Below are 19,822 nucleotides of genomic sequence, written 5' to 3' on the forward strand. Positions count from 1 at the left end.
CCAAAGTTAATGTTACCTCAGTTCTGTTTTGTGAATCTCTGCAATTTTCCTTTCCAGCTTTTCCGAATGTTTGGGGAAAAATTGGAACTTGGAGCTGTAGCCTTCTGGGTGCTTCCCAGGGTCGTAGTCCCCAATCTCGGCTAGTAAAAGAAAGAAAGGCTATATAATGAAATAACAAGGTTTTCATCATTTGGAGTGAAATCATTTGTAGAAGTAACTGCAATTAAAAGAGCAAAATGGTTTAATATTGAAAGTCAAAGGGCATCTTCCCAGAAAGGGGGTTTGTGGGTTTTCATGGCAGTTGGTTTTGTTGGAAACAGAAAACTGTTTCTTCTCCAAATGAAGTTGACAGCGAGGGGCTAACTAGCTGAGGGGGCTGGCAATGGGATACAGAGCAGTTCCCTTCCAGGGGCCGATCCTCCAAAGCGATGGGTACCTTCAAACCCCCAGGTGCCAATGAGAATGGAGGATGTTCAGTGCCTTGCAGGGGTAGGGCTCAGGTCAGCAACTCCAGTGACATGATTCCACTGCAGCTACACTACCAGCTGTGGCATCCCCGACGGACCACTTTAATCTATGGGGAGGTGTCCTCTGCAGGATGGGGGTGGGTGAAGACAGCTTACGTTGAGCTTCTCCCTGTCATGTCCTTCCCCTCTCCAATGGCTCACCCAGATAGACCCCAGGCCCCACCCACCCACGTTGGTGGCTTCAATTGGCACACAGAAAACATACCCACCCTGAATCCAGGAAATGCCCAGCAATCAGGGAAAATACCCCATTCCAAATCGTTAAACACCCAGGCACGTGCAATGTTTGCTTCAATACAAGGACATCACACGACACTCCCCGGGTTCCATGTCTACTTAGAGTCTTCACGTTCAGGCCAGCTTCATGACTCTGTAGAGTAAACTCAAGCCCCTGTCAAGAGAACCAGGGCTTGGAATCCTGCTCCAATCATGTGCAATTCATGGCTTCCAACGGCCCCAGCATGAGATCAGGCGAGACGTGGCTATTCCCCCACCCCGAGGTTTGCTTTGAGATTGGGAGGCTCTTCCCAACCCAAAATCTAAAGAGTGACACTGAGCCAAGCACACAGCCCCACCAAGAATGTCTGTGGGAGCCTCAGCAAAGCAAAACTCCTCTAGACCCCACGGTCCCATCAGAAACAAGGAGGATTATGCAGGTGAATAGCTCCGAGCCGGTTCCTCTAGCTCCATCACACCTTCGAGCGTGTTTCGTAATCTCCCCAGAACAATTAGCATGATGAGGAGCAGTGCAACATATATCTGCCAGGCTGGAGCTGCTCATGAAGCCGAGACAATACACTGTCTGATCAGCTGATTAGAAATCAGCTCTGCTCCTTTCATACGTCTGAAAGAAACGGGCTGATTTTCCCTTGAGACTGGCTGACCAGGCAGCTGCCCCGTCTCCACCTTCACCACCCTCTGGGCAGCAGCCAGTAATTACATCCAAATTGGACTTAAGCTGCAGTAAAGGGGAAAAGAAAAGAGACGAAATAATAGTTCTCTCTTGGCTGAACAAAGCAGTACAGTATTTCATCCCTGTGTCTCATGCGACTTCGCTGCACATCTGCTTTCCAGGCTACACAAAAGTCCTGCATCTGCAGCATCTCACAGCTCAGCTGGAAAGGACCCCTCTCTCTCTCCCATTCCATTTCCTTTGGTCTGCGGCTCCTAGTGAAATGCAGATGTTCTGTTATGTGCATGCTTCCCCTGTAAAATGCTAAAGGGGGGGGGAATACAGGTGTATTTCCCCCCCTTTAGCATTTTACAGGGGAGGCATCAAAACTAATGATTAGTGCCTTTGAAAAATTCAAATATATTGAACTGTAAACACGTGTGTGACTGTAGAAAAAATATCCGGTCTACTATGAAATATCTTGTTCATGCTTTGGAGCTGTAACTTGTCATTCTGGACATCCCTGGCTCTAGGTCAGTGATGACACACACAAACTACATTAAAAAGAACATGATTAGCCCCATGTAACTATGAGTTGCAAGGTCAAGCACTCAAAAGTTAGGAAATGCCAAATGTAAGGTGGCCCAGGTCACCTTAAATCAGCTTTCTCATGCACATGCATTATGACAGAGTCTTTAATGACACAGTCACATTGTATTTTTTCCATAGGGACCCCTTTTTCAAAGGCTTGGACAAATCTGAACAGATTTCATGGGAATGGCGAACAGCACACCCCAGACACAAATGCCACCCTGCTGCCAAAGTCTCAGTCCAAAGCTCTGGAGTGCTAGAATTTTTTAACATGGAGAAAACAAGGTGTTTTGCCCTAGTCTCATTCTCAGAAACAGATGGTTTTTTTTTAATTTCAGACAAAACAAAGCCAGTCTGAGGCAGACACTCAGAATGGAAAATTTCAGCCCAAACAGTTAAAGTTTGGCAAAGTTATAAGCAACTGAAAACAGGGTCTTCTTATGAGAAGTGTCAGTCAAACTTAATACTAGTCTGTGCTATCAGAATGTCTACAGATTTTCAACCCAGACCTTCAGCTGTTCAATCCTTTAGAGGACTCCACAAACTGAAGGGGCGTTGGCCTCTTCTGGCCTTTCCATGTCTTGGGCTGGGGATATCCAGTGTTCTGTGTAGCAGGGGCACTGGCAAGATCAGGAACGGTAAAATAAGCAGGAGGTTTCCAGATGTTTTCCCCCAGCCCAGCTGTGCAACCAACCTGGTCCTGTCTGCGACTTGCTGACAAGTTGTTTCTTGGCTGATGAGCTTGATGTAAAGTAATGAATTTGCACAAGGACATGTTCATTTGTGCCCCCAACTAACAAACCTGTGTTTGTTGTAGGGTGACCAGACAGCAAATGTGAAAAATCGGGACGGGGGTGGGGGTAATAGGAGCCTATATAAGAAAGACCCAAAAATCGGGACCGTCCCTATAAAATCGGGACATCTGATCACCCTAGTTTGTTGTAGTAGGGTCCCTCTTTAAAGCCACACGCTGGAAGGACATGCAGTCACTCCTGTGGAAAGAGCAGTATTTTGTTGCGAGGCTCTTTAGGACTATCCATGCTGATTTGTCTGGTGTGTACATATTTGAGAGACCGGGAGATGGTAACAGTGCAGACATTAATGTTGTTAGCTGAAGCACAAAACAATTATTTCATTTTTCCTTAGTTAAAATGTAAAGCTCCATAAACCAGGTCTTTCCTTTGGAATCCACCCTTCTCTGAGGTTTGTAAAGAGAGGCACTTCGACAGCTAATAGCGTTTACCCAGGAATTCTGACTTTCTTCATTCAGACAAGGGAAAAAAACCAAATGTGATTCTCAACTTTCAGTAAATGAGTCTATTTCTTATCTAGCTTCTCTGTCTGTTGGATTTAGATGGATCTATTTTAAGGCCACGAGGGACTATTCCTTCAACTAGTTGGACCTCCTGTATAACACAGGCCACAGAATTTCATCCAGTTACTCCCGTATTGAGCCCAGAAACTTGTGTTTGACTAAAGCAAACCGTTCAGTAAGGCATCCGGTCCTAATCTGAAGACTTCAAGAGATGGGATTTACAGAGCCAGTCACCATAACTGCAGTTTCAAGCAATACTGAAAAATATAAATATAACCAAGCTTCCTTCTCTGTCTTTACACTGATAACTAGGCATCACCCTGCCAAAACTGGCCACACTCACTTGCTGTCTAGTACTGGGCTGGCTGATGGAAGACAGGAAGGAGAAAGTTACGCTGAGGAGGGTAAATCAGGATAGGACCAACCGATTTAACTTTAAAAAGCAACAGAGGGTCCTGTGGCACCTTTAAGACTAACACAAGTATTGAGAGCATAAGCTTTCATGGGTAAGAACCTCACTTCTTCAGATGCAACTTCGATTTAACTTTGAGATTCCAAATCAGAGGGTAATAACAGCATGACAGTGACACTCTCGAAAGCACCAGTTATCACGTACTATTGCATCTATCAGTGCCTAGGAGCACAACTACGGCACTGATGCATGTCTGGACACCAAGGTCTGGTATGTCGGAGGATGTGGCAAAGCTTCTGTAGTAAGTCTCAACACACGAGAGTGTTTTCTATCCGACAAGTATCTCAAATTACCTACGAGGTTTCTCTGAAATCAGTACTGAGTCCCATGTGGCCACAAGCCTTACCTACCTATGGGAGAGCATCACTTCAGCTCTGGAAATCCCTGTATCCTAGTTACACAGGAAGTGTGGATTAGTAGCTGCAGCACACTGACCTGGAAATCAGGAGTTCTAGATGCCCTTTTCGCTCTATCACTGAATCGGTGTCGCTTAATGCATGGTGCCTCATCTCTCTCTACCAGTTTCCCATCTGTTAAATGGGGATAAAGCCATCTGCCTGACAGGGAGATTGTGATTTTGTAAAGTGCTTTGAGATCCTCAGATGGAAGCAAGTGGAAAATACTAGACACATAATGTTGATCAAAGGGCCATTTATTCAGACACAACTGACCTGAATCCAGGTGGAATAACTTTGAAGGAATAGATGGCAGAGTTGTTGCTTCTGGTACAGTTTAGATCACACTATCAATTCTAATTCTATTATAGACCAACGTGGTACTGGCACAAGTACAATCTTGAAGTATGAGCCCTGCATTGGTTAGATGACATTTGTATGCAAGGTGCAGTGATCTATTGTAAGTGAAATAATGTAATCAGTACTTAGCATGAAAAGCAAATTTATCTTGTCACAAAGCATTACCTTGAAGGATATAGGCAGCTAACAATGCAGCATCCGATGTCTTGCAGAGAAGGCGGCCATGGTAGAGATCTCTTTTGATCTGCAGGAAGACTAAATACCTGAGGAGAGAAACAGACTTAGCTCTGAATTATTTCTTTTATTAAGCAATGCTTAAGTTACCTAAACGTGTGACTCAAAGAAAATCTTTATCGAGACACTTCCACTTTAAATTCATCGGCTGTGATTTAGTCAAGTGCTAATTTGCCAGTCAATCCTCAATTTAGGGTCAATTCTCAGGGCTCCGATGCACGCGTGCCACTCCCGCTGAAGTCCACAGGAGAGGCAATATGCATATATATGAGACAAGAATCTGATTCATAATTTGTCGTGCGGGTCCGAGACACAACCATCTAGTCACTTACCTGCCTTCTTACAGGCGCAGAAATTAATAACACAAAGCAGAGCTGCAGACAGAGATTAAGAGCTGTGCGTTTAATGGGAACACTCCAGAGAGACTCGTCCACAAGACCCGAGGAAACGCAGGAAAGAAGGAACATTGGTACAAATATTTACTTCAACGCTAGCTTGCTTCATTTCCATTCAAGCTCACTGAAATCAATGGAAACCCTCTCCCTGATTTCAATGGGCTTGGATCAGGCCCAAAGAGAGGTGAGGTAAGCAAGGGCTTTCAACAGTCCCAGCTTCTACGGCAGCGAGGTCTCCAGAGTCCTGTAGTTCTGACATTCATAGGCTGTGGCCGGAGAAACGAGCATATGTCGCAAATGTCTGACTTTACCTCAAGGCCAAAAACAAGATGGGTAGGACCAAACCCTACTTTAAGCCCCTTTATACAGAATTGGAATGGTCTCAGCCAATCAGAGCATAGTTTGCTGTGCCAAACTGACCAACAACTATGTTTATTTCTTATTTATGCAGTTCTCTTCACTCTGATTGGCTACTGGGGTATGATTTGCATAATGGCTTCCAGTTATCTTTCACCAACTGCGTAGCACCGAAATCCCTGTAATCTAATGGTTAATTATTGTTTTTTTTACTGTTGGTCCTGTAGTAGCGCCAAAGTCCCCAGTCCAGGCTAGTGTTCTGGTTTTAAACTTCTCTAAACCCGCGCTTCACCCTTGGAACTCAAAACCTTTATATAACACCCACTTGGAAGAACCTCTCCTTCCCTTCATGTACATGTGGATGGTCTAGTAGCACTGTTACAACTACTGACATTATTATGTATAAGGTCCATTAACATTATTCCCCCTCTCTGTGCCTCGGTTTCTCCATCTGTAAAATGGGGGCACTGATATTGACATCCTTTGTAAAATGCTTTGAGAGTGACACTGAAAAGCATTATATAACAGCCAGGTATCATTATTATTACTACTACGAGACGTTTTAAGAGCTTAGATCCCTCTGTAAGCATTCACCTCCTTGGCATCTGTCATTAGCTGACAATACAATCAGCAATTCCTATGCTCGACAGTACTATTTCTCCTAGATTTTATGGGATTTCAATAAATCAAAGCCAGTACCAAGAAAAAACAAAATATGACAAAAAATTATAGTATGATAATAAACTTAAAATAAGTAACTGTGTGGCAGTTCAGACTGAGTCACGAAGGCGTTCATTACATTTGGGAAAAACAATCTGATGTAAAACATAACTCAGGTAATTAAGGAGTAAATTGTAAATTGGCATGCTTGGAAATATGTTTAAATAATTTAACTTCCATTCTGCAGAACCTCAGCCAGGCTTGATTTCTTGAGTTCAGATTTCTGATACTGCGAGCGTTATTATTTCACTGATAAAATTACAAGAATGTTGAGAAAAACCCAACTATCATAACCCCCATCATTCTCCTTCTGATACCGCTGAGACAAATGCAAGCCACAGCCCTGCTCTTAGTTTCATGCATACATCTCATGGCAGATTTGGACTAAAAATGTCTTTATAAGTAGAACCAGCCCCTAGCAGCTAATTAGCTTTTACCCTTTGCTACCCTACAGAATGAATATCCATGTCACCATTCCAGCTGTTTCGCTATGTATTTCAAGTTCTAATCTCCCCGCATTGAGTACTATTCATATGTACCCAAATCTCACAGAAATGCTGGTGAGGGTCAGGTGCGCTCTGTAATCCTGTTTGCGGATGGGAGAATATATCTTCCATTTCTACCTAACCACCTAAACCAGTTCTGGAGGGCCGTTTTTGGTGACCCAGGACGGTTTCCCTGTAGGCCTATACCTTTAAATTGCACTGGGAGCCAGAATTTTCCAACACAAAGGGCTAATGCAGAGACATTAATACCTAGCAGTGGGAGCCCTAGATCTACAGGCATGAAGGAATTAATGCAGAAAAGTGTGGTTTGAGAGGTGTGGACAGGGGTGGAGGCCCATTTTATAGAAGATTAAAACACAGGGATGCTGGCTACTGCTCTTGGGTAGTGGAAAACAGGATGAGACCTCTCATTGGCCAGAACAGATCCCAAAATAGAGAGTTCTCAGCTGCAACCAAATTGTTACATCCCAATGGCATATCTGGGAACTGACATGGGGAAAAAAGCGAACTGTGTTTGTGAAAAATCACTGTCGTTCTGATGCAACACCCTGCCTTTGCCATAATGGCTGATTTTGAAAGACACACGGAGAGGGGGCAAGAAGAGACTGCATCAGCCCTGACGCCCGCAGGCAGCATTAACATGCAATGTATCATCTTTACCACACCTAGACAGAGCTACCTTAGCCCCTGCCATGCCACGGGACATGAGCCATTCGCAGACCTACAGAAGAAATCTTCCCACACCAGCCCTCATGCCTGTGCCAAACGTGTATTTGTTACCGTCACCCAAAGAGGGGAACAGCTCTTCCTTTTTCTATCCCAGCCCCCGAAATCTCTTCGTCTTGCAGGTGTTAATTAATGGACTGTATTTAAGAACAAAAGGGCAGATGATGGTGCAGGACACATAATTTAAGCTTTTCTGACTTTTGGCCTGACTTTTGTCGCCCTTGCCAATATTTTCTGGGTATATTATAGTTTATTAGACAATAACAAACACAGGCAACTCTCAAGGTACTTGAACACTGTCTTGCATACTGGGTAGCTACTGGCCATCTCATCTGCCCAGAACTGGGCAAAAAATGCTGAATCCTTCAAATGAACTAATGAGTCAGCTGATGACACTTCAATCCACCAATCCAGTTCTAGGAGATGGGATATCTCCATTAATTTATGTCCAATGTCCCACGCAGATTCCCAGCACATCTAAATCTGCCCTACGTCAGTGCAATGGTAGGACTGCAGAAGCAGTCAATCAGTCTCTTGGGTTTCAAGTACAGGATCTGTATCGAATTATTAGATCATCAAACAATAGTGGGCAGAAGTAGATATGGATGAATTAATTTGGCCTAATTCCAAACTCACATGAACATGGAGGGTAAAAGTTGGACGCAGACAAGAAGGTGATTGTATTTACACTGAGGAAAGACTGTGAAAAGGGAAGCAGACAGCAGGAGAAACATCCAATGACAAGGTAGGATGGAAAATGGAGCCGAGATTGGGGAGAGTGAGTGACAAAGAGGCTGAAAAAAAAGCAGAGAGAGCAAGAACCTTCTGAATGAATAAATGTAGTACGAGCACCATGGACAGAGCTATCTGGCTTCCAGAGAGTTCTTCAGGACCTGATACAGAGCTTTCCCTTACCTACAGACACACGTTGTTCAAAAACTGAATCAACCTTGCAATAAAGCCCTGAAGAAATCCTGGGTTTAAATTAGGGGAAATACATTTGTGAACTTCGTCTAGTTTTGTGAACTGCAGCAAAAGGTTTCAAGAGGCCCCCAACACAAAGAACTTGCAAATATTCCCCCGTCCGTAGAGAACACCCAACTCAGCCAGCGAAAGGGAATTTTTGAGAGAAGAGCTTGTGTTCTGGAAATGTAGCTTCCTTTAAAAACGTAGTGAAGAAAGTTATGCAGTTTTCTGAACTAGAGAGTTACCTCTTCACAGCTCAGCCATTCTTCCTATTGCTGATTTTCTCTTCAATCAAGAACTTTTAAAGTTAATTTAACTCTGAACTGACTGGAGTTTTTTCCTGGTCTCAGCACCAATCAATATCTGAACTTTCTTAGAACCAGCTTCACTTATCCTCCCTGTTCATTACTTTCTAACTGATTTCGTTCTGTCTGTCTCGCCAATGTGTTGGGACTGGAACACTGACAAAGTGAACAAACTCAACTGACGAGTGACCCCTATGGCTAAGAACAGCTTTTTCTTCCATGAAAACCAGGGCTTCATTTGAATTCTTCTGCCTTGGAGAATGGATGTCACTAGAACCCAAAGACAGAGGGAGTTATAGATTTACATACCTGTAAAAAAGTAGATATGCCAATGGAGGGAAAGAAGTCATCAAAACATGCAATCATGTTATCTTGGAAATAAGCCATTGTCTGTCTGGCTCTAGACTCCAAGTAACACAAAGTGCTACTGCTCCCCCCACCCAACCCCCCTTAATTTTTATATTAATTGCAAGGGGCTAAATCTTTGATGGTCTTAATTGGCCAAATTTTCACACACACCCCCAAAGCATAAATCTGACCTGCATTTGAATTCTTATTATACCTGACAACTGCAGATGATGTGCTGATCTCAGAGTACATCAAAGAAATAGAATACCGTAGGAACAGTTTAATGACCATGCCCACCTAATAGTGGTCACTGTTCAGAGAGACATCATTGGCCATTTCACATTTAAATTGAGGCCTAATGATGGCAACATTTTGCAGTTGCTAGGAGTTAACATAAAATCTGCAAACCAAATAAGTGGCTCTTAAAAAAGGGCAACCAGATGCATCTGTCTGAGATCTATGCCTGGGCACTTCTTTGTTTCTCCCCAAATGTATCTGGAACAAAAACCAAATCAATTATATCTGGGAAAGCTGATTTGGGGTACCTTCTTATAGAAGCAGAAATGCTTGTGTTTTGGACATGAAGTTATTTTAAAACAGGCTCAGAAAATAAAAATGGCCTATTTACAAATGCTTGATTTTGTGCTAATCTGACTCTACCAGGGGGCTGGCAGTCAGGTTCAGAAAGAGTTGCCCAGGTATTCAGGATACTAACTTCTCAGCCTTTCAGATAAGAACTATGAGTTTTATTTCTCTCTCCCTGAAGCACAAGAAAAGCTCCCATTAATTCTGCACATCATCAAGAAAGGCACAGAACTCCAGAATCCTCCTTCCTATGCTGATCTCATCTTCCATTGTCCATCTTCTGTTCTCTAACCCATCCTTGTAAAGAAAAATATATTTAGTTTATTAATACAAGAACAAAAAGGTATGTAATCCTGAGCCCAAAAGTATTTCAAATACACCGTATAAAAGAGGGCAAAATCCCAGAGTTGATCCAGTCACGGTCCTTGCTCACCAGACACTCCAAAGAGAGAGTGCACATCCAAGGGATGGTATGCAGAGGGCTGGACTAGAAGACCTCCTGAGGTCCCTTCCAGTCTTACACTTCTATGGTTCTATGAATGCTGGAATATATTTAGCCCTTCCAGTTGGCCTACCTAACTCCGGAGGAGCTCGGCTTGGATCTTGACTATCCATCTTGGATGTTTAAAGACATACAGAGGCCTGCGCTCTATGATTCCTCAAATGCCAGGGGGAAAAACACCAGCTGGCTCGGGGGACCAGTAGAGGGATTTAGTGCCTTCCACCTTCAGGCCACTGATTCTAATCAAGTCCAAGTCAGTGACAACTGAGCTTTGTCTCCACCTGACAACCGCTGAGGGCATACGGAAATAAGTCTTGTGGTCTTGTAATTTCTAGAAGACAAGCGGCGACCTCACTCAGCAACTGTATGTGCTTTGAGGATACAAAGGGAAAAAAGCTTGTGCTGCTGCTATCCCTGTTTTTATTCTACCCGTAAATGAAGGCATTCATTCGCCAGGGCTGTCAGCAAATGCCTTTACATTCATTTACAAATTAAAAAAAGCAGAAGTACCCCTCATCAATCTATTACACCAGTGGCTAGTAAACAACTTTTCTAATCCCAGCATCACCACATGTGTCCTCTGCTCCATCAGCAGTCTGTTGACCATCACCTGTGGCAATTTCAGATTCTTTTACAACACACATATGTAGGACAAGAAAATTAGTCAGTAAGGGCCACTTCTAAAGAATAAAAACAGGTACTCAGGTTTCATATGCAAGAATTAAAAGCTGATGGGTGCAAATTGGTAATTGCATAGCAAAATATGCATCTCTATACACAGAATGGGTGTCTTCACATGCACCCGTCTGCATGTACAGTGATCTGTTTGAAGGCACCTGATCACATTTTGCATACACAATTTAACATGTCGTTTTGCAGATTTGACCCTCAACATTTTTGTTTCCTTAGGTGCAGAAAATAAATACATATCTCCGCAGGATACTGTGAGCACTGCCAGGTAGATTGGAATAGACTCATGCCCGAGTTCTCTTAAATTAGGTTTAGTTTCTCAAACTGTCCCACATTTACTCTTTCAAATGTTGTTTCTCCAATTTATAATCCTGTGTTCAGGATTTGATTGCATTCACTGGCAGGAAATCAGGATGTTGACTAAAGTTTATAGATGCCTCACTTTAACAAATAAAATAAAACAAAACTATTTCAGCCCCAAAGAGGATGGTATGACATGGGCCCAGAGTATGCAGAAGCATGAAAACTGAACATGAAATTGTCCCAGTTCTCTTTGGCCAGCAGATCCACAATTCAAATGGATACATCCCCAACCCATACTTCCCATTAAATAGGTTTGGATCCGTGTGATCAGTCTGGCTGTTTACTTGTGTTCTGTAAATGATTAAATCACAGCAGTGACTAATGGTAGCTTCTAATCAGCTGAGAACCCAGCTGTTCCAATGTACCACTGACCATGCAAACGCTGGCTGGAGCCTGGATCCAGCCATCTCTGGGTCACCATCTCCGTACCCCAGAGTGCAGGACAGGCACCTTTACCCAAGTTTAATTCAGTACTCGCTCCCTTGATCCAAGAGACCCCTGGCTTTGCGAAGAGTCCATGCCGGGGTCCAGAGGGGCTTGCTTTGAAGCCTTTGCCGGCTAAGAATGTTCTCCACACCCGGCCCTTTCCATACCACGTCTGTCACAGTGCATCAGTGCAGGGACTGTTCACACTCAGTCATGCACTGGAACCATAGACCAATATCCAATTGATCTTAAAATTAACCACAATAAAAGTGAAACTAAACAGAGCTAAACAATAGATGCTGCACAAGCTTCTGACGCACATTAGCAGTGCCCTGCCATCCTCCATCCGAGATGGAAGTGCTGTTCTGGTTAGTCCCCTTTGTTGTGTCTAAATGTGTTGCATACTTCTGTGCTTACGATCCTAGTAGAAAACGATGGAAAACATCTACTGGATTGTTGAGACCACCCCCCACAGCAAGGGCAGGGCCTAGTCTCCCACTAGCCCAGTGTTTCCCAAACTTGGGACGCTGCTTGTGTAGGGAAAGCCCCTGGAGGGCCGGGCTGGTTTGTTTACCTGCCGCGTCCGCAGGTTCAGCTGATTGTGGCTCCCACTGGCCGCGGTTCACTGCTCCAGGCCAATGGGGGCTGCGGGAAGCAGCGGCCAGCATGTTCCTCGGCCCGTGCCGCTTCCTGCAGCCCCCATTGGCCTGGAGCGGCGAGCCGCGGCCAGTGGGAGACGCAATCGGCCGAACCTGCGGATGTGGCAGGTAAACAAACCAGCCCAGCCCACCAGGGGCTTTCCCTACACAAGCAGCATCCCAAGTTTGGGAAATACTGCACTAGCTGATATTACATTGATTTTACACTTCATCTTAGCCAAACGTTTCATGATGTAGGGAAAAAACCGAAGTCTCAGGTGCTAGAATGCAGACACCAATTTCCCCTTTATTTCCAAGGAGGGAACAACAAGGCATTGGAAACCGCTTTGAAGATTTCTGAGCTTAGCTGAAATGCAAAATATATTGTGGTGTTTACCTGAAACATGTCCCACCAACTTCTCTATATTCTCTTTCCTGTCAATTTCCCCTCCTCTCACTGCAAATCCTGATTCCTTCGGAAGCCTTATTTTCCAAACTCGTTAGGACACAGATGTGTGTTTGCAATTTGTTCTGTCTGAAAGAGTAATTACACTTTGGACAGAGTCGTAAACATCTCTAAGCAATAGCTGCTTTTGGCAGAATTATTTGTTAATGATGCTGTACTGTTCCAATGTGCTCAATTAACATTTGTGCTTCCCTCCTTTCCAGAGAGCCGAGAGGATATTTAGCATGCTAACCACGGCCTATATGCAAAGACCTCTTAAAAAATTAACGTCATTTTTTAATAAACTCCACATTGTACTGTACCTCCTCTCCCTTCTCCCCCCACCTGAGATCTGCAGCACAGAAAGAGAGGAACATCCATTTATCTGAAGATGACAAGAAGCATTCATCAAGGTCTTTGGACTAAATTTATTGCCTGGGAAGAGTCCAATTTACTGAACCCAGCTCTCAATTCCCCATCTCATTCTGCCTCAGCCCTGCATTACAGCAGCCTTTGAAAAAGACAAGATTATAAGGCAGGAATCGAGCATCTGAACCGTCTCAAAGCGCAGCACTGACAACTGCATTTGTTTTGCCATCAGGTGGCGGGACAGGCTTTTTGCCAGGAACCATTCCTTGACTTATCATCAAGCTGCAGCATCTGGGAACAGGTGCGCCTTACTTGCACAGGCAGGAATGAAGAGTGGAAGGGACTCACAGCTGGCTTGCAGGCAAGTTAACACTGTGCAAGAGGCGAGGGGAAAAGGGAATCATGGGGAACGAATGTCAGAATTAGCCAGCTTTGGAACTGTTGTATCAGTCTGATAGCCTCATGCTAGAAGTTACATTATTAAAACTGCACGTATGCAAATACTTCACACACCAGAACCAAAGACATCTCCTGAAACAAACCTGCCTGTTTTTCTGTTTGTTCCAGCTGGACAACGGGCACAAACGAGGGGAGGGCTCCTACAATCACGCAGTCTGGAATGGATGCAGTCTCCTGCTCACTCCCTGCCTAGCCAGTGCTCCTCTACAACCTGTTCCCACTGGAATCAAGGAGAGTTGTGCCATTCACTTCATGAAAGCAGGACTGAGCCCTTACTGCCTTGAGTGTTAGAGTTAAGGGACACTGCCAGCTTCTCACACAGCATTTCCCCCCTCGGCTTCTCCTGTCGCTTCTTAGCAGCCTGGAAATAAACCAGCTCTCCCTCAATGCATACAGCAGACAAAGAATAAACGTCTAGAGGGGACGTGCGGTGGAAATAAGGAAGTAGCAGGCTGTTCATCTGGCTCCGTATTTTAAGCAGAAGAGGCGGAGCAGTGCCTACATTGGCCATCAATTTAACAGACAAGGAGGTAGGCAGGCTAACAAACAGAACCGGTTATGAAACGGTTAGACAAAGAGTCCTGGCCACAAATAACAAGGGAGGGCCTGTTTAAACAGGTCACTACATCTCGGAGTGAATCCTGAGTATTGGAAAGCAGGAAACACCCCACCATCTTGGAAAGGGCAAAGAAACAAAGCCGGAAACCTTTGGTCCTGTGATTAACAGCTCTTCTGATGAGACCTTTGGAAAACAACTAGCAATGGCCTAAGAGATCTCTCCCAGCTCTGTCTTCTATGACAGACCGGGGACAATGGGAACCAAACGTAGCACTTCCAAGGCCTACACCTTGTGGTAGCTCACGGCAATACACTCCACTACCACAGCAAACTCTAGCGTGGAAAGCTCAGCTCTCTGGGTTTGGCGCATTGCAGCTACTGTGACCTGTTGTGTGTGAACACAGCCGTGCTGAATGTTCCTATACACATCCCAAGAGAACAGCAAGCCAAGATGTGAAAGCGTTTGGGGGTGGTGTCAACACATGGGCAGCGTGGCTAACTCCGGCATGTTTCCTTTTCCATTTGCTAGCAAAATCTGGGAACAAATACGCATGCTGAGCCCCAAACCAGCCCACTTCTTTATGCCTACACAGATACTTGTGACAAATTCTGCATTCCCACATGCAACCTGCTGGCATTAGCTTCCCCTCCCCTGTTCTAAAGTCACACCCAGCGCTTCCTCATCTCCCCGCAGTCCTAATCACACCCCGCCTTTCAGATTCAAGCAAACTTCATCTCTCACCGCTCTGCCAAATCCACCCCAAGACTTTTAAACAGTGGTGATAAATTCTGGAGCAGCATTTAGTGCAATCGACCCCCCACCAAAGACCCGTGATCGGAACGGAACGTCAAAAGCCAATCTGAGCAGTATTGCAAATAAGACATTGCACCGCCGAGCTAGATGTGTCTTCCAGGCTCAAGAGAATTTGAATATTTATAGCCCACCGAGAATCAGGCACATTTTGTGCAAAGAGTCAATGAAGTTCAGATAACGCGCGACTGTTCAAAGATGACGGTGAATTACCCCTAATAGAATGTCTGGCAGCCAGCAAGGCTGGATGGGCAGCTAAAGACTAAGTGTTGACATTTTTTAAAAAACAATCAGGCTTGAGCCAGCTTAGTTACATAAATACAATACTTTTTTTAAAGGGGAGCTTATGTCTGATTGGCTGAGGCATACAATAGGATTCTGCTCCTCCCCCACAAGTGAATCTAACTGCAGCATGTCAGGACCAGTGAGCAATTCAAACTCTAGCGCACCAACATCTAACAGGTAAAATGATTCAATCTGCATCAGTCATTTGATCTGATAGAAACGGAGTCACTGTAATGGAATGCTGTCAGAGGACCAAGAGTCCTGCCTTGAAAATAAGCGACTCGGCTTTACTCCGACACACATGTAGCAGCGGGAGGGCATCATGCTCTGACAACCGTCTAGTTCATTGACAATCTCTCTGAAATATGCCTAGCCAACGCTCAGATTCCTGGGGAGAACGTAGCGCCCCGTGCTAACACAGAGTGAGATGTTTAATATACCGGCATAGGGAGAAGGACATTGGTTCTCCTGCCCTGCAGGAATGTTCATCATTCCCATCCTGCGGCCAGACCTTGTGGGAAATGCTGCTATTGTCCCACAACTTCATCAGTGTCCACAGGACAGGAATTCCCCCATCTGCTGTTCCAAGGCCACAGGTTTCTGACAAACCCTTCAATCCGCCACTAGGCGCGTGAACCTGTATGTGTCGAACACGACGCTCCACCGCCAGGCGTACTGAGGAGACACAGGAGTAACGGCCTAGCAGGAATGCATCAGCTGTGCTGGGTCTGGAGCAAGTGGCTGCAGTTAACCCAAGAGAGGGCTGGGTTCCCCAGATCTGATCCCGCTTAAACCTCGGGTTTCCTTCAGGTTTGTCCGAGTGAAGCTGAAATGCCAAACAAATCACCAGATAAAACTGCGCATTTTTATTCCTGGGACAAGACCACTCTGTCAGGGACGAGTCAGCCAAGCCCAGGAGAGGCCAGCTCCACCGAGACAGGAAAAGCATCCCTTCAATCAACCCCCTGGGGGGAGCTCCGGGAACCTGCCTCCGCACATCACTGGTTAAACCTTGTGAGGTGTGGCGGGACGGACGGGGCAGGGAAGGGGGTCTTAGCAGCCTTGAGACAACTCACGCCTCATGCTGTGAAACTAGAGAGTTTTACATCCCCTTCCCTTGCTGTCACTTGAGCTCTTCCCTCCGTCCCTCCATTGGCACGACTCACATGGGATTTCTCCCTCCTCCCCAAACACGTCAACCCCCTGTCCTCCACCGACCACTGAGTGTACTCCCATGACCACCTGGCCTGCTCCCCCACCTTGAACCTCCAGGGAAATAAGTTGGACCACTGCACCCCACAAAGGACCATAAAGCACCCTCTATTTAGGATCTGCAGGGAGGAGGAGGAGGAGGTCCTAATCTTAATCAGGCACCCAAATACAGCTGTGTCAAACATTTCCATCACATCAGGTCACCCCCGTGCCGCAATGCAGCACAAGAAGAAAGATCCCACCAGTTCCTTCCACCACTGCAGCTTGGAACCATGCTCCTCGCGTTCTCACATTTACCCTCGTGGCCACAGCCGGGCGCCTTCCCTCCTCAGAGCAGAATAGGACGTGGAGACTGACCAAAGCCAGGGTTTTCCCCACCCCTAGCAGATCAGCAGCTCATTAACTGTGCTCCACCATCCCAGCCAGTGAAGAGACCTTTAGAGGGACTGATGAATCTTCAAGTTAAACGCACCTGACTGGATTCTGGCAAAGATAACCTCAGATGTTTGTAAACAATCAAGGCGTTTTTGGAGACTGCATTCCTGTTAGGGGGTAGAGCCCGGACATTTCATTACCTATCTCCTGGGTGCCCCCCTGATGGCACGACTGGTCTCAAGGTAATGAACAATCCCTTCCCCCCACTTATGAGGGAAGGATATTTAACCAGTGATGTGCCAGAGCACATTCCTGGCCAGAGGTGACTCACCTCCAGGACTCACAAGTATACCTCTGAAGAGCATCCATTTTGCTTTTGGAATGGAGCAAGTGTCAGGGACTTTGAGAATAAAAGGAAACCCCACGTACCTAGGGATGGAAAAATACCCCCACGCAACACCGCAGACACACACACACACACACACACACACGGACTGCACTCACTTCTGCATAATTTTGCACAGTTTGAACACTATGGGACTGTACTCAATTGGCACAGATCCACTGATTTCAATGAGGCTACACCAATTTACACCCACTGAGGATTTGGCCCCACAAAGTGTAACCATTGCCAGTGAAGCGTGCTGGGTGTGAGTGTCCCTTCCAAGCAGTGCCGCACCCCTCCTGGGCTATGGGAATGATGGGGAAGCATTTTGGTTTCAAGAAGAAAACCAATGAATCAACAGGCCTGTTCCCCACCCGCCTGGCGTACGGGCACACAGAGCTGTTGTGCACAAGGGTTATTGCGGGCTAAGCCGGGGGAGGGAGTTTTGCAGGAACTCCCCCTGGCTAAAATATTGGCAGGGTGTTACTGTACTTAACCACCTGTCCTGATGAGGCTGTTTTCCTCCAGCTGACCACTCGTATGGGTGGTGATAACAGACCCCGTGCCACGCTGCCGCTATCTTGACACAATAATCTGACTGGGGGATGACCCGTGGCAGCCCTTGGATGAAGCATCTCTAGCTGAATCCAACCCTCCCCCACAAAAACAGCTGCCGGTCTCATAACTCCCATCTGACTGAAAGGGGCAGAAGAAGGAAATGCCAACATCAAAGCAACCACGGCTAATGGCTTTGCCACTGAGCAGTTGACACCTAAACACAGAGGCCGAGGTTTCAAAATGACCAGTGATTTTGGGGTGCCTGACTTCAGACACCTTAAAGGAGCCTGATTTTCAGAGACTGGGTGCTCAGCTCTTTCTGAAAATGAAATCCCGTGGAGGTGTCGAGTGCAGCACACAAAATCACTAGTCACGTGTGGACATCTCCACCATCCCCTTCCTAACAACTAACATACAGCACTTGCAGTCTCTCCTGCCCAGGGCAAGGAGGCAATCGAGTCAATGGAGCCACGCAGATCTCCACCAGCTGAGGATCTAGCCCCCAAGTCTCCATTATACCCCACTTCTCCAAATGAGTTCTGTCGGGAATGTCGGTCTCACTCCTAGGTCAGCTTTCAGATCCCCCACAATGATGTGGACTGATGGACAAAGTTTCAACTTAGCCTAAGTGCCTTAGGAGCCTAGGTCCCACTGACTCTCTCAAAGCGCTTTACAAAAGAGACCAGTTGGTATCACTATCTCTGTTTTACAGTTGGGGAAACTGAGGCAGCAAGTGGCATAACTGCTATAAGTACTTAACAGAGCATTCCCTAAGTACTGATACACTTTTGTGCTTGTACATTTAGGGCCACCCTTCCTCTTGCAAAAATAAATGCAGGGAAGAGAACGAAAGCCCAAATTTCTTCATAGGGACAACTCGGGAGAAACAGTGTGAAACATTTGACCTGCAGTTGGCTACACATTTCATCCCAAGACATCCTGAGAGCTGCTGGTCACCAACAGCTACCAGCGACTTCGAGGGGAATGAGACGCGCTTAGACCCTTTCCAGTGCACGGTGTATGTCCACCCGTAACTACGTATGTAAGCACATGTGCAGCCATAACTTGGGCTCTGGAGCTGTTCAAAACAGTGGCATGTGGTTTTTTGACAATGGGAAAAGTGCATTTTTCAACCTCTCCTAATACTCCACAACAGATGAACTGTTGCTGTTCCTAACTACAGAGCAACAGAGTCACCTTTCAGCAGAGGCCACGCGTGGGGAAGTTCAGCCTGAAAGGTGAAAGTTACAAGGAACTGAAATACCCAGGGGTGAGACTAGAACCTGTTCTGCAATCATGGCTATCGTAGTCACTATGGGCATGTCTCCACTGCACACAATGGCCAGGTTCTGAGTCTGGTTTGAGCCTAAGCCCCATTTCCATCCACACACAAGACAACCTGACTCGGGTCAGCAAGCACTCAGGATCTGGGTCCTAGGACCCTGTTAGTGGGACAGGCCAGAGCCCAAGTCCTGCTGCGAAGCCCATTTATTTTGCATCACGGACGCACCTCAAGCCACAGACCAAGTCAGGAGATCTGCGGAGTGCAGTGTGGACGCATTAGCACGGCTGTGAGACTTGGGTCCAGCATCGTAAGCCCGGGTTTACAATGCAGGGTGGACACTTCAGTGCAGGCCTAGAAACACCGAGTGTGCGAGCCCAGCTCCCACAGACCCCGGCACAAGGCAGCGTCGACAGACTCTCAGGCTCCTGCTATAATTATGACATACAGTCTAAGTGCTGTGTTCTGGCAACTCAATCTTCTTAACAGACTGTCGTGGAAGTTCAAGCTAGCGGGTTTAAATCAACAGCTAATGATAAACATCAGCTGTGGCAGGATGACTTTGCAAGCCAATAAAATGCTTCCAGTGTATAGTAACAGTACTGTCATGCTTCTTTAGACACGAACCCGGTGGGTGACTCTGACTGGTTCTGTTCAGGGAAATCTGAAAGAAAACTTTTCAGACTGCGGAGCTGCAAGCGTGTCTGACCTTTAACAATACCTTCTGGGGGCACCCAGCGCGAACCCCATTCCGTGGCTGCTAGCTTCAG

The 19,822-nt window shown here is 46.0% G+C and overlaps 1 protein-coding gene across 3 annotated transcripts in view; it reads right to left on the bottom strand.

The window, feature by feature from the left end:
* Window positions 1–19,822, bottom strand: part of FRMD5 (FERM domain containing 5) — a 285,564-nt gene that overhangs the window by 53,533 nt on the left and 212,209 nt on the right. For all 3 annotated transcript variants that reach the window (XM_054042334.1, XM_054042335.1, XM_054042333.1), the window contains exons 5-6: window positions 4,718–4,815; window positions 17–140 (exon numbers count right to left, since the gene is read on the bottom strand). In XM_054042334.1, coding sequence (XP_053898309.1) covers window positions 17–140; window positions 4,718–4,815 — 222 coding nt within the window. The remainder of the gene's footprint in view (window positions 1–16; window positions 141–4,717; window positions 4,816–19,822) is intronic.

Source organism: Malaclemys terrapin, chromosome 10 (genome assembly GCF_027887155.1).
Source record: "Malaclemys terrapin pileata isolate rMalTer1 chromosome 10, rMalTer1.hap1, whole genome shotgun sequence".
NCBI lineage: Eukaryota > Metazoa > Chordata > Testudines > Emydidae > Malaclemys > Malaclemys terrapin.